Source organism: Scatophagus argus, chromosome 18 (assembly GCF_020382885.2).
Source record: "Scatophagus argus isolate fScaArg1 chromosome 18, fScaArg1.pri, whole genome shotgun sequence".
Taxonomy (NCBI): domain Eukaryota; kingdom Metazoa; phylum Chordata; class Actinopteri; family Scatophagidae; genus Scatophagus; species Scatophagus argus.
Genome location: NC_058510.1, coordinates 5,612,701 through 5,638,901, shown reverse-complemented (window position 1 = coordinate 5,638,901; position 26,201 = coordinate 5,612,701). Strand labels below are relative to the sequence as shown.

Sequence of the window (26,201 nt, the reverse complement as noted above, 5' to 3'; positions counted from 1 at the left end):
ACATCTGTGTATGTGTGTGTGTGTGTGTGTGTGTGTGTGAGCAGCAGTGATCCCACAGGGTTAGCGCCATCCATCTCTCACAGACTGGGTTCCTATCCCTCCAGGAGGCTCAACACATGGGTCTGCTGTGTGAAGCCAACATACAACAGTACAACAACAGCTGGAGGTCAGAGTGGGACAAAGTTTTTAGAGGAAAAAATATGACTAACATTATAAAAGATGTCAATAAATGTAACATAAAAGAAGCCAATGTTGCTTTAGTGAGAAAATCAGTTTGGATCCATATGGATAACAATATATGCTCACATTATATTTGTGAACAGAAGCACTTTCTCCGCCTCCAGACACCAGCTTCTGTGTGCTCCACATGTTCTTTAACTTATGTAAATGCCATTAACAGTTCTCCCCTCCAGCAGCCATCCCTCCCTCCTCCTCCATGTTTGCAGCACAGGGGTCAAGGAGAACAATAGCCAGGCAGGCTCTGAGGGCATAACACCAGAATGGAGGAAGACTTTTCTGAACTCTGTAGCAAAACAACACTCCTGGCAACACCCTAAAGGATGAATCAACTTGGAGGGTGGGCTGAGCTGAGAAGATGGAGACGCACAGAAGGGCGAGAAGGGAGTGTAACTCAGCTTGACATGGATGTACAGGCTCTTCCTCGCAGATCGGATATGTTGAGTCACAACGCAGCTCAATCAAGGGTTTTTGGGAATGCGGTGCTTGATAGCAACAGCACCCGTGTGCTGATAGCCATCGCAGGACATACAGTACCCCTGGCAACAGATAAACATCTGGTAATTACTGACAACAGCTCATTTCCTGACTGAACAACACAACAACAACCGGAAAAGGAAGGAGTTTTTCTTCACAATGCCGATTAGCTTAATCAAAGAAAATACAAAAGCGAGGACGCAGGTTTTTGATTGCTTTCACTCAGCAGAGATTTCAAGGCAAAAGGCCTTTTGTTATTTGTTGCTGGCCATAAAACACTTTCAGAGAACAATCAGACACCACTGCTCTATCTGCCAGTACACACGTCACATTAAGATGTGTTATCAGTGACTGACGCTCTTTAGATAATCACGTAATTCCCAAGATATTTAATAATTAGGATTCATGGCCTCATGGGTGCAGGTGGACGTGTCTGTAGTCCTGATCTCGCTGCAGTTATGATGCAACAGTCGGTCAAAGACATAAACCACTAAGTCATACAATCTGAATGATTTTCTATTTTCTATCCAAACCATATTCCAACATGTAAATAACCCAAAATACATGAGACAAACAATCCTCCACAGTGTTCCTGCACAGTGACAATCAGACCACTTCAAAGCTATTTCTGGGCATTATTCAGTTTTAACCCGAGCCAGCAAGAGCCAGGGATCAAGGAGGATTTAGAGGAACAACGTGGACCACAGAGCCAGCAAGAACAAAGAAAAAAAATGTCCATTTCTTTCCCGCACGGCTGAAAACAAAAGGTTTCTCAGCGTTCCTGCTATCACAAAAAAATTCTCTTGTGGCATTTCCCCAGGAACCTTCCCACAGTGTCAAAACAACCCGGCCACACTACTGAGAAATGGCCAGAAGTCAGCTGCCGATGAGGCTGAGCGGTGACCACAATACAGTTGTTACGGTTTAAGACCCTCGATTCTGGGAACAAACAGACTCCCACACACGCCTGAACCTTCTCTGCTTTATTCCATCACTCCTACTCTTCCACCAGACTGATTAAAGAAAAGATTGTCGGAGAAGAGTGCACGTTGGCGGAGAGAAAAACAACAGTGAAAAGGTTGTGAAGCACAGACGGAGTCATCAGTGGCACAGGATCAGCCTCAGAGGGGTCAGCGGTTCACAGGGGAGTCGCAGTAACAGTAGTAGTCAGAGTTGGCAGCCCGGCAGTCTGCAGCTAAAAAGGTCGCCTGCTGCTGAGTAAACCTGCGGGCCTGCGTGTCCAACAGGACCGAGTGGAGAGAAGGGGGTCGGAGACATTTAAAACCTCCTTGAGAATAAGCCAGGGGGAGTGTGATGAAACGGGACCAGGGCTTCTTTCTATATGTGTGCCAGGCTCTGACGACGCCAAACGTGTCCCCTGACCAATCCTGAAATGTGATCCGTCGGTCTGGATGGGCAGAGAGCGGCGGGGAGTGGATGTTTTGTGTGTCTGCCTCTGTGTGTGCACAAGATGCATTTGTTTTGGCTGCTAAGCAAAACAGGACACACAATTTAATGAAGCTGACCGAGCGGGCACGGAAAGGGACGGACGTGCAGAGGGCCGTGACTGATAAAACACGGTGAGGTGGGACTGCAAATGTGCATTCCTGTTTTTTTCCTGGTTTCTCTAAACTGGTGGGGACAGATATGACACACACACACACACACACACACACACACACACACACACACACACGTCAGAAGAGAGACTGAGAGCAACTGTTCTTTCTAAATTTGTTCTGGGGAGGGCAGAGAACACACCCCTTGTGCTAAAGCAGCTCCCCTCTTCCCAAACCGGGCACCACCTCTTTTCCTCCTCCTCCTCTTTGGTAAATAAACATGGCTTCTACAGCCCCACTGTGTCAGACCGGGGCTACGTCAGATGCTGTTGCTTTTTCTAATAAAACAGTAAAAGCACACACCACCGCGTTAGTGTTAGTTTCATCTGCACTACACGTTAGTTAAAGCAGCCAGGAGGAGTCAGTTAACCTGATCCTGAGGGAGGCCACATTCAGATTCATACGCAGGATGAACAGTGCACAAACAGGGGGGTTACAGTAACAGTTCTATGTGCTCATTTTGTCCTAAATTTTCACTTTAATAAATGATGTTTGTTCTCGCATGGACTCGTCCCATGGAAGGGACAAGCTCATAGCAGTCTAATCAGGGCTGACCTCTTCATTCGTCCCACATCAATAACAGCTTCTCAGCGTCATTAGCTTGTAAATCACAGAGGCCATCAGTGGGAGGGGAGGGGGCTGCCCTCTTTCATAACCCGAGGTCACATCCAGTGTCCAAAGCTTGGAACGAATCAACGATTAACCGAGGAGAGTCTTGGCTATCGATCATTTAGATCTGTGGGTAGAGATGGTAACATAATGACGCATTCAGAAACAGAGGAGAAAACAAAATAACAACCTTTATTGCGAATAGTTACTCGATCAGAGAGCGGAAACCTCATCTACTGCAACGAGCCGCCTTCTCAGAGAGGCGCGCAGACAAAACGCTCACCATAGTGACGCCAAGAATGGTGTGTAGTAAATCCGTCGGGGAAGAAAGAGAGAAAAGACTGAGGAAAGAGGCTGAAATGTGCACACGGTGGCAACTTGGACACTTGAGCTGCCGATTCTTGTCTTTGTACTCTCTGGAGAAGTACTATAAAAACCACACAATCTCAATGAAAAGAGACCTACACAGCAAAATTAGCTATACTCCTCTTTCCTCAGAAAGTAGAGTCAAATTTGAGGTGCTGTGCCCGTTACATTACCATAGCGACATGAGGCCGGAGCCGGGAAATGGGATGACAGGACAGAGGGAATGCCTTACTGTGTATGCATGCATGCACAAAGATAACATCATAGAAGACACACACACACAATCTCTTCCTCTCTAAGGGCACCAGACATACCCCTCAGTGTTCACCACACTGTCCTACAAAAGCGAGGAGCTCCTCCCCTCTGAGCCGGGGTAAATTGAGATGGGGTTTACTTTAATGGGGTTGGGGAAGAAAAACACACCTCGAGGTAAAGACGTGAGTGTGTGTGAGGGGGAAGCCTGCTTGAGATATGGGTAGCCTATATACCCACAAAATGAGAATGAACGGGTTTAATAATACTTGGTTCTCCTTCTTGCAGGCAGAGAAGGAGGGGTTAGAAAATAACATTTCAATGTTCTTATGCTTGCCAAAGAATGTTCTTTCTGAGCTCTGAAAAGGTGAAGAAGAGTGAAGGTGCCTTCTTTTCAAACCAGCACCACCTGGACTCCTTTACCTGTGGCTGATTCACGTACCAAATGCTACTGATAAAAACGTACATGGATAATAAAACTAACGCCCAGTTACTGTGGCTATTTTTTTTTTTGAGTGTCTGAAATGCAAACATCTTTCCTCCACTTCTCTGCTCCCTCTGACATGTCAGAGCATGTCTCTTGTTTTCCCAAACAATGCTTCGCAGGAACGAAACAGATTATCCCTCAGCGAGTCCTCTGAAAATACTCATCAAGGTCACTGGAGCAAACGCTGCTTTTGATGGATGCGAGCACCAGGAGGACATCTGGACTGTGATGAGTCAGTGAACCTTACAAACCCTGATGCATTTGCTCTGGAGTAGCTTGCCATGGCGAGGGCACAGAAGGTCTGTGTTTAAGGTTGTTTTCCCTCTTGTTTTTCCAAAGCTATGCGGCACTGGCTCCCTGTGACGCAGGGATCTGATCGATACCGGGTCTCCAGGTCAGCGGAGCAGCGAATGTGCTCCATAGGCTGTGCAATGTTGTGATCAAGAGCTGGTGTCAGCACTGTGGCTAATGCTGTGCAACCATCTCAGAGGTTCAGCCGGCAGAGTGTGTGAACACACACAGACATTAAAGACATCACTGAGCTCCAAGAACCTGTGATGGCTGTTTTCCACTATTTGTATGGTTTGGACATCTGAATGATTAATCAGAAACACAACCAAACGATAATCTGATGATGCAGATAATCATTCGCTGCAGCCCTGCTCACAGGTCAGTGGGACAGTGTCCATCTGTGTGAGACACTGCGCCAGACTGAGGGGAGCCCCACGTCCCAATAACACGACTGCAGGACACAGACCGGCACGAGGATTAGAGCGATGCGGACTATGTGGTATGTATGTGCAGGCAGATCATTCTGGGACCCTTAAGGCTCAGCATTCCAGATGAATTACACGATAGCTCAGCTGAGATGTGCGAACAGTCCGGGAACAGACAACCAGCTAACACAAACAACAGAAACTTGTCCTTTCTGGCTAAATATGTTTTACTGCTGCCAGCCTTCGGCTCCCACACACACACACAAGCCTGACAAGTGCACACACCACACACACAGTATGGGACCATTAATCATAAGCAACCTAGATCTGCTTCTCATCCCACACTCCTCTCATGTGCTTGTGGCCCCTGGGTTGACTCTGCAGTCTCTGTATTTACCTCAGTGTGGTGCAGAGGTTGCCTGCCGTGGAGATTAAATTAAATGGACAGAGGCATCTCGCCAATGTTTAACCTTCCTGGTAAACATCCAGACCAGACCAAACAAGTTACAAACTGTTTTCAAAACCAATCAAAATGCAAACATCCACTCCATTCACAATGGAAATCAACTGGGATGGTTGAAACTGATAGGGCTGGAGACCACAAACGCAATCACATCAGAGCAATACCAGTGAAGCTGCTCAAGTCCAAAAAGACCCCCCACCTGCAACGTGGTTCATTCACTTTTTGAAAATGTCAGCGATTAAGCAACGAAAATAAATATATGTAAAATATCTAATCTTAGCTTCCTGTTTAAATACCAGCACATTTGGGCCATCTTACCCAGGTAGAGAGAGGCATTTTCTTTCTTCACATTGTCGTCCAGGTAGGTGGGCCCCAGGGTGTAGATTGGCGTCGACCCCATGCCGACAAGAATCTGGGCGCAGATGAACAGAGTCACGTACAGGTTGTGTTCGTTGCCCTCCTGGTCGCGAGGGCACGATGCCACGTCGAGCAGCTCGCGCCCGCTGCCGTTGCCGCTCTGACAGAGGCCCTCGTGGCCCGCCGATGAGTTCATCTCCTGTATCTGGTAGGGTGGTGAGATGAAGTGCGGCAGAGAAAACAACGCTGCCCCTACGGCGATGACCACACCGCCCACGGCCAGCCAGCGAGGCCTCTGACCTCTCCCGCCAAAGTAGGAGATGAAGACCACCACCAGCAAGCTGCCGATGTCAAAGCAGCTGACCAGCAGGCCGGACTCGGAGCTGCGCAGGCTGTAACGCTTCTCGATGGTGGTGATGACACTGCTCAGGTAGCCCGAAACCATCAGGGACTGAATGAAGGTCAGGTAGCACATGCAGAACAGGAAGCAGCGAGAGTCTCTGAGGATGACCCGCACGTACTTCCTGGCCGGGATGCGGATAAGGCGGGTGAGAGAGAAGCCGAGTTTTTTACCCCCGGAGCCAGCGGCCCTGTGGCCCTCCACTGGTAAAGAGCTGCTGAGCCCCACCATGCTGGAGACGGAGGGGGAGAAGTCTGTCCTGGAGGAGGGAGACTCTGCCTGGCTGGAGTCCGGCGTTTTTGGCTGAAGCTCGCTGCACTCCTGCACGGCCACACAGGTGTGGGTGGTGTCCACCAGCGGAGAATCCACAGCCTTTTGATCCGGCCGACAGGGCCCATTCAGGATGGGTAAGCTTTTGGACTTGAAGCAGTTTTCAGGGTCCATGTACTGGTCTTGGAGCTCCTGGATCTCCTGAGACTCAGACAGGTCGCTCCCCGTTTCATCATTGTCCGATGAAGTCATGGCGCAGCTGGTCATGTAGCTTCTGTTGACCCCTGGTTGTCCGTCGGTAACTAATGACACATGAAGACAGTGGAGCCGCTGCAGGACTGGGTACTGGAGCGAAGACTCTGCCCTGCCTGTAGGACTCGGGCAGACTTAACCCCTCTAGTTATGTGCATGTTTTATTCCACATGATGCCAGTCTACTCTTACAAGCCACTAGTGACAGTGGGATGTGGACTGAACACAGAAGAACATCGCCTTCCTTAACTCCAAAATATTGTCTGAGGAGAGGATTGTTTACAATAAACAGCTAATGAGATTTAAAAACAGGTAACCAATAACAAAAACACGCTGCCCTGTCAATGTTCTCCTAATTTAGGATCCCACGTTGATCTTGATTTTATGGCTCTTTGTTAGATAGTAACCTTGATTCAAGGTTTTTCTCTTTCCTTTGTCCCATAGCTGTGCAGCATCCTAGAAGAACATTACAGAAACACGACATTACAACATTAGCAAATATTGAAAATGGTTGCTACTTCTAGATTTACAGCTATATATGTGCTACACCTCCTGCTTTTCACTTCTGGCATTACGGTAATATGTCTAAGCAAGAATTAAACTGCTCAATTCGTATCGCTATATTGCTTAACACACACACACAAAAATTATCCCAACAACAAAAAAAAACAAATATAACCTACACGAACACACAATCGCATGGGTGTCAAACTAAACAACCCCAGCTCCCCTTTGTCAAAAAGAAAAATATACTACCTAGAGAACAAAAGACCACGCTGTCCACAAACGTCTCAGTCATGACTTTGAAAAGAAATAAAACCCAGATTCAACACGAGACATTTTCTGAAATTGGACAGCAGCGAGTGTCGTCCTCGGCTAAAAAAGGAGACAAATATTATTTGACAGAACTTGTAGGAAAGGCTGATACTCACACAGGACAGGAGAGGTAGCCTGTTGTTCTCCACGGAGCGGCCACTCGCTGAATGAAATCTGTCTGATGCGGATGGTTGCTGCTGGGCTGGTGGGCAAATGATGCCTTCATGGCCATCGGAAATCTAAAGTCACACCAGCAATAAAGTGGATAAAACGCTAATATTGATTCCGTCCGCTCTTGAGTTTACAAAGAACTATTAAAACCCTGTTATAGATGATGATTAGACAGAAGACTTTGCTCCATAAATTCATTAATCGATCATATTGCAGATGAGGGTTTATCTGCATGCGTTTTACTTCTAAAACCCAAAGTAGCCCTGTGCTACTCGAGTTCTTAACTGTAAAAACAAAATCAGTCGTACATGTTTTGTTCTTCTTTGTCGGTGCTTTTCACCAGCACGCAAATATACGACAAATCTGACCCACGATTTCCCAGCTATGAGGTCAAACCCAACGATGAGAAGGAACGTAAACGCACCGAGTAGTGAATTGATGTTTTTTTTACATCAGCCACACTGGGACTTGTAGTTTCTTTGGTGAGTGTAGCGTGTGTCCAGCTCACCCTCTGACTACCAGTAAAACAGAGACGAGAAACGGCGTCTGCGTAAGACACGAGGGAAACAAAAACACTCCCGGAAACACAACTGAATCTGTGTTTTCCCTCAGTTCTTTGAGAATACAGCAGCTCCGGGACTTCATATACCAGCATGCTCGTCGGCTCCATATGGTGGGTTGCTTAGTGCACTACGTCATGTGGACAGCTGGGACCCTTGCTGACCCAGCAGTGATTGACTGGTCACAGGCTCATATAGACAATGGGCTCTGTGCCCGGCTGTCTCCCTGACGCAATAAAGTGTAAACGGGAATGCACAGTGAAGGCGCTTTGTTCCTTTGGAGAAAACTGATGAAAATTACTTGCGCTGATGCGTGACACTGAAGGCCGCAGCGAAGTGAAGTGACTCACACCACCTTGGAAGAATATACACACATTTTTGAAAAGTGAAGCTAATTTGAATAAAGTGTATTATACATCAAAACGATTTAATAACAATCTTTTAATAAACAAAAACAAAGACGGCGCTTGTGTTCAATATCTGAATAATCATTAGCTTCTCACGTGATGTTTTATTATTTCTGAGTGGTAAAATGTCACTGATTGCGCGCTGAATGGAAACATCTGTGCTGACAGTGAATAAGATGTACCTTTTTTGTGTGGAGAGACAGCGGACTCCCTGTGCTTGTCAGGGGGATGGATGACTTTCCCCAAGGTCATTAATTCATTTCCTGGACAAGGTAGGCTGGGTGATCAATCCTCCTCCTCCTCCTCCTCCTCCTCCTCCTGATGCTCTTTGCTTCCTCCACAGCATTTAAACAAAACCTGAATGTCAAATCTGTGCGTCACTAAAGCGTGCTAGCAAATGTCTAATATTTTCCCACCCTTTTTTAAACCCAAGGTGGTCAAAATTTGTTTTTGTGTTCCTCCAGCCCAGCGTGAAGGCTTGTGCAGTCCAACATCTCCTCTTGTGCTGGAGAGAGAATAACCAATGATCAACAGCCAATCAGAGGGATCAATGAGAGGCATCATGGCAGATCATAGAAGCCTCTGTGGCCTCTGCACAAGATCGATACCACAAACCACCATGAATACACAACAGCATGAAGGGATCAAAGTATTTAGCAGTCTGCAGCACCTCTGCAAGTATAACCACAGGAGGGAAGCCATCGCAGATCCAAAATGTGCCTGATTTGCTCACATATGCTGCTTTCATGTACAGTACACACTTTCCATGTACCGTCTGTGTTGACATCAGTCAGGTATCTCTCTTGTAAAGCAGCTCTGCAGTTCACAGTGATCCAGAGTGTTCGCCAACATTTAGACTGGAGAAAAGTAGTGAAAAGTGAGCAGAAACTGTGTAACAGAAATTTTTCTTCTGTCCTAACTTTGATATTTAAGTGTTTAAGGTTATCACTTAGAGCAAAAGGTCGGTTTTGCTTGGTCTCTCTCGTTTAGTTGCAGTTCTGTGCTGCACAAAGCGGCTTTACCAACTTGTTGGACTGGCATCCTGTTGAATAGCTGACAGAAGCCACTTCAGAGAATGAAGTTGTGTTGGATTCTCTGGCACAGATTTCCTTTCCATACTTAGATGTGTACATACATTTGCATATTGCTCAAAGACACTACGGCAGGGCAGATTCTTGTCCCTGGTCAGTTATGGTGCTTGTTATTATTGTTTTTGTTATATTACAGTTTGTGTATGACTATTAAAGTATCCCGTTCTTACATTTGTTTAACACAATACTACTTTGTAACTAAGTAGACGAAGCTGATGAAGTTTAAGCAGAGATGAATATGAACGTACAAATACATTTGCTGTCCATGGCAGATTGGCCTTTGAGTTAGAGGAGTTACACTGCGAGCCCAGGGCACATTTTGTTAGCCCACGACCTTTCACAATAAAACAGAGCGAAAGTGGGACTTGAGACTCCACAGATGACAGGAGCAGCTTTTCTTTTCCAAAGGTTAATATGTTCATGCCTTCTCGGAAACGGTTTTAATGGAGTACAGTGCAGCTTTAGAAGAGCCTGGCTTGCAGCAGCCGAAGAACAAAACGTGTCTGTTTTTGGTGCAGAAAAACAAACAGAAAACTTCCCGTGTGAACGAGTGAACCGATACAATAGCGACTAAATAAGCATGCCTGCATTTTTTTAAAAGGGGAGGGGAGGGGGGGTCATTACAAAGCTGTCCTTCATATCTAAATGTTTCTCACAGCCATTGCCAGCAGTTATTGCTGTACTGCATTTCCCATACACGCAGCAATAAAGCACACAGCCTCTTATGAGAACAACAGTAAAAGCAGTTTGTCACTCTCAGAAATCAAACCTATTAAAAATATCAATATTTGAGGGAAATAGTCACGCCGGTGTAATGCAGAAATGGATCATTCCGTGTTAACTGTGCAAAAATTCAATAAAACTGTAAACTCAAATGAATAGCAGAATGGACTGTCCTCGATGTCTTCCTGTGATGCACAACGCATTCATAAAGTGACGGAGCAAATTACTGATTTACAAACTGAGCGCTGCTTCCACAAAGGAGAGAAGCGCAACATCCCCCTCTGCTGTTCTGCTCGGTTCAGTCAGATCAGCCTGCGGGCCTCGTTGGCGCAGTAGGCAGCGCGTCAGTCTCATAATCTGAAGGTCGTGAGTTCGAGCCTCACACGGGGCAGGTCTTTATTTTGCACAAGAACTTTGCACTACTCTTTTCATCTGCTCTACTCTGCCATCTGAAACCATTTGCACAATACCGCTGAAACCATTACCGCTGTAAATATTGTGTCATCCCTGACATTGTTTGTAGGTTTTTATTCTGGTACTTCTTATATTTCTTACATTTATATAGTGCTGTTCTATATTTATAATAGTTAGTATTGGTTATCGGGCTTATAACGGGACACTAATTTCGTTTCACCTCATGTGTCTACATGTGTGAAATGACAATAAAGCTCCTTGAATCCTTGAATCCTTGAATCCACACAGTGCTTGTGCTTCTGAGTGTGAGCAGCAGGTGGTGCTTCGCCCTCAGGATTGTTTGCATCAGAGAGCTCAGCTGCTTGTGCAGTTGGGAAACACCACATGCAGGCTGGCTGGTAAAACGACTGCATGAGAAGCTACGTTTCAGGGAGCATTTGTATCTCACAAGTTAGCACTTGCATAAAGAGCCGTGGTAAATTACTGTAGTAACCCTTTGAAGCTTATTTAGTAAAGCTCCTCCAGCCGGGCAAAATCACAAAGTGCTTCACGAAGGTAAAACTTGCAAAAGGCTAAAAACAAAAAAGCCTGCCAACAACTTTTAAAATGACAAAATTAAAAACCCCAAGCTGTCTAAAGACTGGAGGAGTATTCAGATCCAAAGTATTATACTGAGTAAGAGTACTTCACTGTACCGCCTGAGGATTTCTCTTCAGCTTAGATGTAAAATGGAAAACAATAAATCTGAACTGTGCATGATGAGTATTACAAGTATCACAAAAAGAAAAGTAGAAATACCTCATACTACTTACAGATTGTACTTCAGTTCAGTATTGGATTAAATGTTCTGTAAGTTGCTTTCCTCCTCTGATTATCTAACGGCCAGTGATAGTATTCAGTATTATCATATTTTATACATATTATATATATTATATATTCAGTATTCCTGTTGATTTTGACCTTTCATTCCTTCTTTTTCCTCCTTCGTCCAGCCGTGAACATCAGATCCCACCTTCATGGTGTCTGATCGACGTGCTTGTTTCAGAGATGTTGTGCCAGTCAGATCTCCTCTCGGGTCATGAGTGATGACATCATCCTCATCATTACCATCATCATCCTCAGCAGCCCGGCCTGTCACTTCCCACGGCCTTGGGCCGCTCTCCCCCTGCACCATCCCACACTCTTCCTGTTAACCATAGCAACTTTATTGACATTACAGGAATCGCTAATGAAACGCTGTCTCGTTCTCACACACAAACTCACACTGACAGGCATGTTCATAAATACACTGTACACCCCCACGTCTGCACCCAGCAGCACTTTCCTGTATGTAGCCTTGGTTATCATATCCACCAAGTAGCATACGGGAATATGCAATACTGGCAGACACTGAGGTGTGTGCATCTGTAACTGGAAGTCAGCAGTGCTGATAGGAATTGCAGATCACCTGCCTCAGTTTGGATAACATAATTAATCCTGTATTTTCAGTGGGCTCTTCATCTCAGTGCTGTTACTGTGTCCTGAAGAGACGAGACGCAAACAATCCAATCGTCCGCCACTGTTGCATGGCTTCATCAGCTAATGGCTTTACAACTGCACTCAAAGATATAGGAGGACTCTATGCTTGAACTATAACCCTCTGCGGTACTGTTTTACCACATTCAGTTTACCGGAAAGACTTCCTTTTAAATTAGCGGTCCCCTTTGTGCCGCTTTCCAGGGTTAACATTCTTGTGTTGCGGACAGACTCCCTGGTCTGTAGTCAGGACTACTCCCCAAATTAGTTTTGCCCATTCAGAGCAGCTTGCAACTGGAAACTTTGCAGCCCTGAGAGCGACTGATACATATGAATGACACAAGCGGGATCAGGACAGAAGGGTGGTGTAGTAATTGTGTTAAAAAGTGCAAGGGCCCCAAAATAAAGACCCCTGGTATAAGCCTGTGGAGGCCCCCTCACTGTGCAGAGCAATCCCAGCAGATTGGGCCCCATGCTTATGCAAAAGTCTTCACCCATCACCCTCAAACCCTGCCATCACCTCCTAAAGCCCGGTAGTTGGTAGGCCAGGTCACTTAAACACAGGACCTTCCATGACAAAGGCTGACTGAATGTCCCTTTCCTAATAAATCATGAGGACATTAACAAATATGTTCCTCAGCTAAGAGGAGCACAGCAGCTCCCTTCCCTGGAGGGAATCCCTAACACTGATAACGCATGGCTTCGATTAGCAAAGATCCCCCCTGCTGAGGGGAGCGTTGGAAAACATCAGACTGATTATTATAAATACCTGCAATCTCAACTTTAATCCTAAAAGAAAAACAATCGAGCTTGTTTTTGTGTGTTAGTGCAGCATATTCAAACGTTTGTTGTGCTTCTTGTGGGGAAATGCAGGACACTTTGTTCATGTAAATGAGTATGAACTTACATTTCACTATCATCTCACCAATGACATTATTAAGGGGATTTGATATCAACTTTGCACTAATAACAACAAAGGAAGCTCACCTTAGAATAACCGATAACCAAAGCTCCTGGTCATGAATCAAATGACCATTTCAACAAGAGTTAAATTTCTTCCTCCTTTTCAGACGGTTTTACAGCTTTAATTATGAATGTATCAGAAACACAGATAACGAGTGTCAGTCGCTTCTTTTAGTTTGAAAACAGGACGACATGATGTTTCATAGACAGTACATGATGATGATGATGATGATGATGATGAATGTTGGGGATTAGGATGCTGGTATGAATTGGGGTTAAATGAAGCTTTGCTGCATACTCAGCGTGTCTGTCGTGTTTACCGTAAACAGGAGGGCTGTTTCAAGCCCTCCTCAATTCCCCCTAACACATATGGAAATGGGCCATACCTCCAGGGCTTTGTCCTCCTCCAGGAGCATCCACACAGCCCTCACAATGTTAAAGGAGGGACTGGCAAACATTTCATATTCATGGGGCACAATTACCTCCATATGAATGGAATAATTGCTCTTTAGAGGCTTAAGCTTCCAACTGAAGTATGTGTGCGTTTTGCAGGCCCTCAGGCCGCGGTGATCAGCCACCTAAGTGGAGGTTGTGCTCTATCATCTGTTGGAGGGAAGGCGCATTTGACTGCTGCTTTACCTACAGTAAGTCTCACTACAATGTGCAATGTGTTCATGTTTATGTGTGTCAAAGATTGCTTTATCTGTTTTTCTGGTTGCCTGTCATCTGAAGTAAAGTGCCTTTAAACTTTTCCTCTGTTTGTTTTTGTTTTCGGTAGGAAGGATGATTGCCAAAGATAGTGGCAAAATAATGAAATTCTCCTCAGTGAGTGGTGATTTAGCAACAACAAAGACTTTTAGGATGCAGAACCTGGAAAGGAAAGGGACTCATCTGTCCACTGAAACTTTTTTTTACGGAAAAAAAATAAGTTTGCGGTTCGTTCCCGAATGAAAAATTTCACACAGAATGGCAGCAAACTGGGACTCAACTTTCTTGACCTGCTGCTGGTGAGTCACCTGCTGAAAATCTTAAGGCTTTGGTGCACCTCTTTTCCTCTGAACAGGTTCCCACCCTGCTTGGATGGACATAATGGGAAATCCCTTTCCTTTTGTTGTCATACCACCCTGACACACATCAGCCCCTCAGAAGCCAGAGGTACTTGAGCGTGTGCCTTCTTAACCCCTGAAGAGGATCCTTCCTGCCCAGCTCATCCCACTAATTACCTTCTAGCCATACTGTAAATGGGCCACTCCTGATAATCAGCCTAAGCTGGGAGGGAGAGCAGACAGAGGGAGACATGGATGGTAAGGGGATGAAAGGAATGGAGGCATTTCATTGAAATTGATTAGCTGGCGCCAAAAGCCTCCGTTTGACAACTTGTAAAGTTTTGATGATGTCATCCCTGATGCATCCAGTGACTAAAGATCAATCCCCCCAGCCGATCCATTTCTTTTTCTTTCGTGTGTTTCTGCTTAGAGGGATGGCAAAGTTGACCATCCATGTTTGCTTTTGTCCTCTTCAATAAAACGTCTGGCAGTGTGTGTGTGTGTTTGTTTTTGTTTGTTTGGGGGATTTTTTGTATGGTATGAGGGATTTCACTTTAAAACCAATGAAACTTTAATGTGCTATGGGATACGATAACTGAACAGCTTTTAAAGAAGTCTGGTGATACTCTTTTATTTTTCCTTACTGACAATAAATACAGCAAAAGACCAAAACCTGCAGCAAACCGACACTGCTAACAAGAACCTGGTATTGCTTCTTCTTCTGTGCCACTGAGCTCCGTCGTTGTCCAAAAAACTGTTAAACACATAAGTGATGCACATTGTTGCACTGAGCGACGTGTTCCTTCATGAACAGGGACAGCAGAGTCAAACCCACTTATAAAAACCTGTAGATGTTGCAAATATTCACTCGTGCAGCAAATCTGGAGCTGAAAACAGTCCCCAACAAAACAGATTAACCTCTTTGAATAACGTTTACCTTCTTCGGGGACAAATAGTCTTTGGACTGCGAGTCACAGAACAGAGAAGTCTTAGAATACTGAGAGGCAGACTAAGACATTGTTGGATGTGGATGTGGTCCTTACCTTTTTGCTAATGAAAATAGGGGGAACGTAAACACAAAAACTGCAGGTCTCTCTTTTTGTCTCCTGGATCACCCTAATGGCCACACACACACACACACACACACACACACACACACACACACACAAGCACACACATCCTCCTCTTACAGTAGTCAGGTTCTTGAGGCCCAGCTGCTAATAGAGCAATACCTTCTGCCCCGCACACACACACTCACACACAATGCAGTGGTGTTTGCACTGTAATTACTGCAACACTGTCTTTGTCTGGACCATAATCCGGGGGTTCCATTGTTGGTCATACGTGCCTGTTCCATCATTATCACCAATACTCATCCTCCTCCTTGTCCCTCAAACCACCCCCAAACCCCTCCAAAGGGCTGCCTCTCTTTCACCCCCTCCGCCTCCACACACAAGAGAAGTGTGCTGCACCACAAAGGGTCTAAAAAGAGACACAATTAGCCCTGTGACAGTAAGCCCAGGCGTGGGCCAGGAAGCATGCCGCACAATGGGGCAAACTCTTATACGACACTTTAATGCAAACAGTGGAGTGTGCTGCCTCGTGCCTCAGTGCTTAGAGCCTGGCTACTCTTACCACAGGCCTTTGTGACCAAGAAGCAAGCAGTCATTCATTTCATTTATTGGTTACCCATTAACTGGGGAGGCACAGCGTTGCCACTGAGGCAATGAGGGTGAATGAAAAAAAAAAAAAGAAATCATCAGTGGGCTGAGCCTTTAATTGAATCCCATGCTAGTCATTCAGAGATAGCTCTGTCAATGATTATATGGGGATCAATACAGTGAGGGCAATTCTGAGATGAGCATGCACCCACTCTGCCAGTGCATCCAGTAGGAAATTTGGTTTCCTCTTTCAACTCTTGCAAAACCCCTTAGACAATCTCAGAACACAGAATCACACACATCCTGCTCTTGTTTGTGCTGCACGTCCACATTAAAATAGCTTTAGGTTTCTGTAATCTTCCTGAAGCACTTCAACAGGTTCCCACTGCTGCTCTGCAGGACCCACATTAATGATCAGGCAGACTTAAATAAACCCTCTGCAGCGATTCTCCATCGATCAGATGATCTGGCTATCAGATAAGCTAACTGATCTATGAAGGACTCACGCTGTAATTGAGTTGCTCTTTGAGAGTGTGTGTGTGTGTTTGTGTGTGTGCTGTTACTGTCTGAGTGCATATGTTTACAGGCACATTTTATATGCCTAAGGTATGCTCCTGGAGGATTATCAGCACACAGTGTTGCTTTTTTGTGTGTGTTTAACACCCAAGTGGGAGATGTGCTCCCTGTGCTAATTATGAGTTGTAAAGCAGGTTGTGATTGTGGTTGCTGGTTTGACTCCCACAGGGGGATCAGTATTCAGTCTGTCCACTGTGCTGTGTGATTAGAGAGACTGGGGAGAGGAGGAGGGTAAAGTTTAGGTTGAGATGTTGGACCAATTAATGCAAAGACCAAGAAATCAGGAGGAAAAAACCCTTTTTTCTGATGTATTTGACTGCAGTATGTGCATCTTAAAAACAATCAGTTTGTGTTGCTCAGATGTCAGATATTCTAGTAATAAGTGTGATCATTGTTATTTCCTATATTTTCCTAATTTTCACCTGATTTCTGCAATGAAATTTGAAAAAGAAAAAATATTGAACCATTTTGAGACAAAACAGAAAGGTAGAAAGTAAAGGCTTGATTTTTATGTATTCGCTGGAAAAGAACCAAACTTTTGAGAGTCAAACGAGATATTTTTGACAAAACTGGGCATGTTGGGCCATTTATATGAAATAAAATGCCGAACAAGTAACCTAATTGATTAAACACACAACAAATGCAAATGCGGATGTGCATACTGTACATATCTGTGTGTTCCCTGAAAACTATTTGTTCCATTTTGTTTGTACTTTCATGAAATTTGTAAATTAAGCAAACACAAAGCCTCATCTTGGAGTGGTTTCGGGTCACAATTTTGACAAAACAAACTGATATGAAGACCGATAATGTAAACTTCAGAGGGGATACTAATTAAGTTAAGTAGCAGCAGTGCCAGACACTGTTTTTGCATGAGTGTGTGTGTGTGTGTGCGTGCATATCACTTCCATGCTCCTGTGATCACCTGATGCTAATGTTACCTGTCAGCTCCCACCACCACAGCAGCCAAACTGGCGACATACTGCACACAGACTAACTAACATACTCTCTCTCTCTCTCTCTCTCTCTCTCTCCCTCACACACACACACACACACACACACACACACACACACACACAATCATCCAGCAGGAGATGGGTCACAGGACAACAACAGTCACAATTAATGGACACTTAGTGTGGGAGCTGCCTTCATTAGGTGTGTATTTTTTTCTGCAGGAGCTGAAGGGACAGTCTAATGGTCAGGTTTAAGGCTAATAGGACACAGGGGGATAGAAGCACCTGAGTGAAGCCCCCTGCCTGCATATTACAGACACACACGGTGCTGGAGCAGAAGAGTTGTACCAGATCAAGAGAGCTAGAAGAGGAGAGGAAGTAAAATACTTTCTAATTAAAGGCTCAGTTCTCATTTTTTCCTCACTTGTCTTTAGGTGTCTAGATGTGCGGATAGTTTGGGTTTTATCTGTGCTTATTCTTTCACATTTTATTTGTTTTGTTGTACATGTAAAAAAAACTGTTTATGCTGTCACTAACTGGCACATTGACTCTTAAGTTCACATTTTTAAAGTCATATGCATATTAAAGGAAAAATGTGTACCAGTCCTCTAAAACACTTTCCAAAGCAGGATGCCTGCTTGCAGTTGTCTGACCCTGACCTTCTAGAGCAGCTCCAGTTTGCAAAACTCCAACACAGTTGCCTCTGTGTTAACGACGAAGATCCACATCTCAGCCACTAAATCAGGGCCTGTAGCCCATTAGAGTTTTCCCAGCCCGTCTCCTCCTCCTCCTCCTCCTCCTCCTCCTCCTCCTCTGCTGCAGACAGGACTGATGGCTTTTGTTTGCAGAGGAGCATCATCACTCACAGCTGCTGCTGTAAATCTGGCCAGCCTCAACCATCCAGCCAGGAAAGTCAAATGAGCTCATCCTTTTGGCCTCATGCTGCACCTCCATTGCAGCAGTGAAATATCGAGGATGATGATGATGGCAATTATTGGTGATTTCCTCAGCTGTGTGTGTCATTAAGGGCAGGCGGGGGTTGTTGTTTTTTGCCTTGTTTATGTGTGGAAGAGCCTACTCAAGGCAGGATGAATTGTCTTCTGGTCACTGTTTGGATCACCTGGCAGACTGTATTTCAGCTGTCGACTGATGAAGGCTGGATTAATGTGAGAGCTATATACACTGCAAAAACTGATTATCTAACTGTGTCCTTCCTCAGCCACCGTCTTTATGAATCAGTGTTTTATAAACACCATCCATTCACCAGAAAGAAGGCCAGCGGCACGTGTTTCTGCAAAGCAGAGGAAGTTATACAAAGTTTGTAAGTTTAAACTTCACATTTTGATTGCCGATTTTATGTCCATACAATTTCTATCCAAATGCACCAATAAAAAGATGATGAGGATATTTACTCCAAAAGTGTGGAAATATTGTGAATTTGGGAGAAAAGACTGGCCAATAGAGAAAACCCATGCCATGTTGGAGCAAACAATGGCATTATGAGACAAACATACAATGAATGTTAGGCCAATAAAACAAACATGCAGGCTGAAAATACAAACAACAGGCCCCTGAATTCAACCAAATCAAATCAATCATAATTGTAAGGTACAACTCAATTGGATAAGATTAGGTAAACATCATGGTTTTGGCTGGCTTTATCACCACAAACACAGATGGTAAATATTCTCATGTTTTGTTATCAATTTCCTGCTTCTGTTGGCACAAAGATGGTGGCAGAATGTCACTGGAGCAGACTCAGAAAGTGGACATTTGTCTGGCAGCCTTATTGCCATAGACAAATTAGTGCTGATAAAAAGTGTTGCCGTGGTTTCCCTTTCTCCCAGTGAGAAAGCCAGCTCATGATACGTATGTTGATATGATGCGAATGAAACATACGTTTCAAACATTTTATTCTGGACTGTAAACGTAGCACAGAAGCTCTCTATCTCTTTCCACAGCAAACCCTGTAGACCCCTACCCTTCTCCTCCCCTCTCCTCATCTCCATGTTCCCTCTTCCTTTAATTACTGCGTTCATGCTTGACGGGCACTGATGACTTGATTAAGCCTGCCGTGTACAGTTCCAGTCTCTACCCTGCTGATGAATGAGTCTAAAGCTTATTAACTTACTCATTCTGATCAATAAGGCGCTGGGCTTGAACACCGCAAGGACAGAGAGGAAACTGCTGTGCTGCTGCCCTCCATGCTGGCAGCAGGGATGAAGCCATCACACATGATTAGCCTGTGTAACCAATCCGGCTGCTCTGCGGAGTGAAGAGTACAGGTGAATTGATTTTCTGGGCTACTTTGAGTCACAGAGGCCTGAGACCTTCCTTCATGCGACATTCATGATGAATATCATTGATTTTGCAAACTTATGAAATCATTAGGTTGAAATCGATCCTCAAGTGTGGGGACATACAGCACTTTTTATCTTTGGCATCCTTCCTGACACCAGGATAATAAGTTGAATTATCTCTTAATAATTCTGCTTCTTTTTCAGATTATGAAATGGAGAGGGACAAATGTTGGGCAATGGAGAGCAGGCATTTGGGTAATTTATGTCACAGAGAAGAACATGTAAAAATTTTTGCTGAAAACAGAAAAATTCATGGGAATGTGGGCATTAATCACACGCAAAGATTGTCTTCTCCGTGTTTGTGAGGTTTTCTGTTATGTGTTTGGTTGTGTTAACTTCTTTTTTCACCAAGTAGCTTCACATGCAACAAAAACCCCTGAACTACTAGCTTGATTTGGAGCACAAAGCCAGTCATTCAATAATGCTAAAGCATTAGTCTATATATCACCTGCAGAGAATACTGTCACAGAATACAGATTTACGCCCATGAGGCAGCGGGTGAAGAAGGCTTACCTCTGAACCCTTTTCCCCTGAGGAGGCCCTCCAGCTCCACCAGGGGCCTTTAGAAACAAGAGGCTCATCATTGAAGCTAATTTGACCACCAATGGAAGCAGTCAGCGTGTCTGTCCTATACAACAGTGAACAGATATTGTTCAAAGGTGACATCTTTACTGGTAATCCTTTCCATAGGAGATTATGACTGGGGAAGATGTCTGTACCCTGGAGCCACGAGAGAAAAAAAACTCTTCACATTCCCATATTGATCCTTTTTTTGTGCTGCAGATTCAGTCTTTTGGGGTAAGAGGTGCCAGTATTGATGTATTGTGGTCAGTGATACAGACAGCAGGGCCATACACACATGCATGCTCATGAGAGCTGAAAGGTGTCTGATTCATTTTTCATGTCAAGAAAAGAGATGCTTCCTGTTGCAGAGAGGATGCGGATCATGCGATACCCCCCCCCCCACCGTACACCCTCACGTCTGAGAAGGACCTCTGGTTTTGTCAGGGTCCTTAATAAACAGGACTTTGTAATGTAAGCCTTTGACTGTTAACAGGCCTGGCTGGGCTAAACAAGACTTGGTGCGGAATGACCTGTATTGACCTTTGCTTCCCCTTCTCTGGCTGCTGTGTGCGTTTGGAGCATGAGAGAGAGAGAGTGTGAAGGTCTTCTGGGAAGAGCTCTTTAAGATGATGTGCACCGTTAATGTGACTGTGGGTCGGCTCTGTTTCAGAGGCATTGATCTGCTGCTGGAGCTTACGGAGCGACGTGGAGCACATTTGGGGCTTGAGAGGTTGCACAGAAGGATCACAATTGGACAGGCTTTTAAATTTGCTCAGGCTTTTCAATTCAGGTTAAAAATGTACTTCAGTAAATGCTTTGATATGTTGCAGCAGTTTTTAAAACCTCTTGGTCTCCATGCGTATGAAAAGCATGTAAGTGAAATAATTAAAGCCAATAAGGTTGAAGTGTGGAGGAACCTATTTCATACAATCCATTGAAATAAGCCAGGGGTGTGTTTTATAGCCAGACTCTAGACACTCAGCAGGCACCAATGAATCCCAAAGTGAAGAAAATACTTGCAGAGCTTTGCAGTTTTTCACTGATGAATGTACATTATCAGAAATATAGACAGACTCTTACCGTATCTGGAGTCTGAGCCATCTTCTGTGACTTCTATTACCCCAGTCAATAAGAACATTGTCAATAAAGTAGTCTGGGGTGTGTAGTTTGTATTAAGTGAGGGCCTGTGTCTTTTTCAAGCATTGGATATGTAGTTAAAATAAAACAAACCGGTCTATTTTATCAAACAGTTTATATGCAGCTGCACTGTTCAGACAGGGTGACTGATATTGCTTGTGTAATGGTTGACTACAAAACGCCGCAGTGATTGCCACCACTAATTAATTGCTCTGGTGTTACCAGATGAATCAATGACCATGAGAAGATTGTCTGTGGCCGAGATGAAGCTCATGTGTTGCAGATTGTTAAAAAAAGCATAAACAGATCAATGGAGCTCCATTTTATAGGCCTGGATATGGCTTAGATATCCGTTCTGCTTGATGTTGGGAGCACGTGTGTGTGTGTGTGTGTGGCCGATGGTCCGCCTGGTAACCAGAGCTGTAACACAAGCCCGTTTAGCATATGGCATTTTTTACCATGAGGTAAACACGGTGGGGAGGCCGGCAGAATAGTAAAACACACTGCTCAGGTCAGATCTCCCTGTGGACCCACACAGGGTGGACACACACAGAGGACATTGTGTCCAACCCCAATGACAAGCTGAGGTCACTCTGCTCCGGACAGAAAGCTCTCCTCCACTTTATTTGTGTCTTTCCTTTGCTCTGCAGTCCAGTCTTGTGTCAGGTTTACCGAACAGAAAATCCTGCACCTGCTCTTACCTTTAACACACTGTGTGAGTTCCTCCTACACTGCGGCAGATGTGTTTCCCTCACTCTTTGGTGTGTCACAACACTAAAGGATGTTGATATCAGCTGTCACACCTTGAAACCCTAATGGGGCTTTTTTAAAGTGACAATCTTAACAGATCAATGCACCCGTTAGGAGTCAGATTACAAAGATTGTCAATGACCACACGTGAAGGAGAGGAGAATGGAAGAAACAGGGAAGAGCGCAAACAACTTGACACTGGAAGCAAGTAGTAAGTAAACGTAATTTATAAAGCACCTTTTGAATTCACAAGGTGTTGTGCGCTGCAAAAACTGAAGAAAAATTAGACTTAAAACAGGAAAGAATAATATAAAAACTACACTCAAGACAACCTTTCACCTTTGGTTCTAAGCCTGGATTTCAGAACAGTCAAAAGGCTTTAGTTAGCACAGCTCAGCGATCTCATCATGGCCAGGGGACACAATATTTCTGAAATCCAAAGGGGGGGGAAACAAAATTTTTTTTCCGATTTTGAAATGATGATACACCTTTTATTTTGGCAGTGTTTCTTGGATGGATGGATGCCTTGGCTAATTGCACTGCAGCTGTTGTTTGTCCGATCAGGAAAACCAATCAGGGCGAGTGCCTTCCAACAAACTGCTGAGAGGACGTAAAAGACCAGTGGCGGCAGGGTGTTAAAAAGTTAGATGCCGGGAAGCAGCACTAAGGTGGCGCTAGGCTAGAGAGAAGCCATAAAGGCCTGTTAGGGTACATTAGGTGGAGGACAGGGTCATAAGGCTTCATGAATGTTTCAGCAGGACGGGAGGGCATTTGTCTTCCTGATCCACTGTCAAAAAGCCATCATGACTCAGAGGTGGAGGGGTGGGCTGCGGATCCAGGGCTAAGACACTGACAGACATGGACAGACGATGCACTGAGGGACACTCATGCTCAGCTTAAGACAAACCAACATATACTCTTAGCTGTGGTAGCGCACTCAGTGCCCGCCTCATCTGTCACAATCTTCATCTCCATCACTGTCAACACACTGGCTGTTGAATCATTGCCTCTTGTCTCCCGGATGAGCAGCTTTAATACCTTTCAGCTTTACACTCACTAATGTGTGGCTCCATCGCAAAGCATCAAGTGCTTAAACAGTCACTCCAGTCCGGAGGTAGCTGCTAAGCATTCACAGCCCGGGGCCTTTGAGCCTCTTCTCTCCTCTGACCCTGAGGACCTTTGGGAGCTGCCTGGGGTCACGGTCAATTGTCCCTTCAACAATAGAAGTGTAGCTGTGATAGCAGTGAAGACTGTATAACCTGGCTGGTAAACTGTGTTTCTGAAAGCCAGTGGAAGAGAGGAGTAGACCCTGAAAGAGGACAGATACTGATCCTAATGTTTTGTCTTTAAATGTGTCCTGCTACTAGTGTCCATATTGACGGCATTTTCCTGGCAAGATACGTACACACAAGACATTAATTTTGATTTTGGCCGCTGGGAAGTGCAACCTCTGAGCTGTGTCATTGTCTCACTTGGAGCCAAGAAATCACATTTACACTTACGTACGGTAGTATGTTATCGTACCCGCTCACGGGAGGAAGAATAAAGAAGTCTCCAATAAACTATACCTCCCAAGGTATTCAAGGTGTTTAAGATTGCCTGCAAGATCCCGTAGGTTTCATAAGAAGCCACACTAGACACATCACACACACACGCACAGAAGTACAGGAGGTTCTTGGCCAAATCTGAAAAGTCCTTTGCCAGCTTGCACCTCAGCCTCTCGTAGCTATGCCACTGACTCCTCAAATCAGACTGCAAACTGATAGAACAGCAGTATTACAGTGATTAGAGAGGGTGAGGTGGAGCAGCGGAGGTGATGAGAGGAGGAGGGAACTAACTAGCTGATAAAGCAGTTGTCCTCCCCCGTCTCTGTGCTGTTAGCTTTTGTTAAAAGTGACTGACAGCTATTGATGGACATGCGACCGTCCATCACTTCGGCTGGGTGTTGTGTGCACACTACGGTTTGCTTTGGCAGTGTTATAGTGCAGCGTGTGGCTCACTACTGTACTCTCATGATGGTCCGTGGGGAAATCAATCATCAGCTGTCCTGTGTGGCCGGTGACTGTGCATTCTGCTGGAAGAAGGGATGAAGGGAACAAGGGAGGTGAGGAAAAGACAAGAGTGCTCATTAGCTAATCCACTTCAAGAGGGTTGGAATCACTCACATCCTCCACTTTCTCTCTCTGTATGTTCTCACCACAGCTACAAACACAGGAGACACATGGATAATTCTTTTTCTCAATTATACAAAACACACTCCCTTCTCCTCCTCCTCTCCGGCAGTTCCGAGAGAAACAATCGGATCTATTTGAGAGTATGGAGCAGAGTCGATGTCTGCCATACGTCAGTGTTGTCCTCTAGGTGTTTGTCTAGATGGACAGCTTAGGTAGGATTAGCTGGACTAACAGCAAACATCTTTCGAGGCAGGGAGGTCATCTCGTCTGAGCATGGATGAGCATGTGGCAGGAGTACAGTGTCCATATGTTGTAAATCCTTCCCTTAGGAGCAACATGCACAGTCCTTTTACCGGTGGAAAGTGCACATTCTTGGGAATTTTAACATTTAAATCCAGCTCTGATCCCTGAAACCCAAACTGCGTTTTATGACATATCAATTGCAACTCAAAGTGGATTGGAAATGGTTTAAAGGTTCCTTGGGGTTACCGTGCTGAACTTACAGAGCAGTGGATTCATGCAGGCATGCAGCAGTTTGTGTCTTTCATCTGCCCAAAAGTGTACAAGCAGCATGAGGTCCAATTATCCTCAAGTATCAGTTAAAGTCATCCCAGGGAATTTCATCACCCGACTCCACTGAGACAAACACACAGCAGGGACAAACAAAACCATCATATAACCTGGATTACATGGTCACAGTCTATCAGAGCAAAACATATGCAGAATTCACATGTGCTTTGGTGGAAAGGAAATATCAGACTGTAATTTAGGATGAGTTATTCCACTGCTTGCACTGATCTGAGGGCACAGTCGTGCAAAAACACACAGACGGGGGGAAGCAAGATATGTGGGGGTGAATCAGAAACGAAGTGTGTGTGTGTAGAGAGAGTACTGTAACAGTAGCTCCTCTCCTCACCCGCAGGAATAACAGTTGGGCACACACAATAGTCTTGCGCATAAAGACACACAAATAGCACACCGAGAAGTATTGTAAAGCGCGACTCATGGGGAGAGGAACCCTATAACACTTTCTAACATCCCGAATGACAATGCCAGATGTCAACCTACAAGCAGATTTACTCCTTTCAGCACTGCTGCATATGAATCGGCCTAAAAGAGGAGCCCGGCAGTCCTTTGGGTATGAAATAGTTCAAACACCAGCAAGAAAGAAAGAAAGAAAGAAAGATAGATAGATAGATAGATAGATAGATAGATAGATAGATAGATAGATATATATATAGATAGATAGATAGATAGATAGATAGATAGATAGATAGAAAGATAGAAAGATAGATAGATAGATAGATAGATAGATAGATATTCAGTACATTTTATGATGGGTTACTTTGAGAGGGTTATGCAGGGTGTGTGAGTGTGTCGGGGGGCGGTAGGCCAAAATATGTTGCCCCACGGGACCACAGTGGAACCTCACACCAGCCCCCACAGAGAAGGATAAGGCCATCTGCCCTCCTCACGCATCAATCCCACCTAGAAGACACACACACACACACACACACACTGACTGCTGGGTAACAATATGGAGAGGCTTTACAGACAGTGTTTGATCTGCCTTTCATCCAGCCAGCAGCACGCAGGCCGCTGAGCCTGTGTGTGTGTGTGTGTGTGTGTGTGTGTGTCTCCTGCTGTACTGTCCACTGTCCCTGTGGAAATCACCAGCCGATAACAACAGCTCAAACCTGAAGGCATGAATGGCAGGACACAAGCTGATCAGCTTCACTTGCTTTTCTCTTGCCAGAGCGAGCAGGAGGGGGGCACAGCTCAGTGGGTCCATTCAAACTTAAATGACTTAACT

At 44.9% G+C, this 26,201-nt stretch overlaps 1 protein-coding gene and 1 non-coding gene across 2 annotated transcripts in view; one reads left to right on the top strand and one right to left on the bottom strand.

The window, feature by feature from the left end:
- Nucleotides 1-7,547, bottom strand: part of LOC124049593 (solute carrier organic anion transporter family member 5A1) — a 34,799-nt gene extending 27,252 nt beyond the window's left edge. The window contains exons 1-2 of the mRNA XM_046371434.1: nucleotides 7,437-7,547; nucleotides 5,545-6,960 (exon numbers count right to left, since the gene is read on the bottom strand). Of these exons, the coding sequence (XP_046227390.1) occupies nucleotides 5,545-6,520 (976 nt within the window). The 5' untranslated portion in view covers nucleotides 6,521-6,960; nucleotides 7,437-7,547. The remainder of the gene's footprint in view (nucleotides 1-5,544; nucleotides 6,961-7,436) is intronic.
- A 3,043-nt stretch (nucleotides 7,548-10,590) lies between these two features.
- On the top strand, nucleotides 10,591-10,663 carry trnam-cau. Its single transcript has one exon. It is a non-coding gene; the product is annotated as a tRNA-Met (tRNA).
- The last annotated feature ends 15,538 nt before the right edge of the window (nucleotides 10,664-26,201 follow it).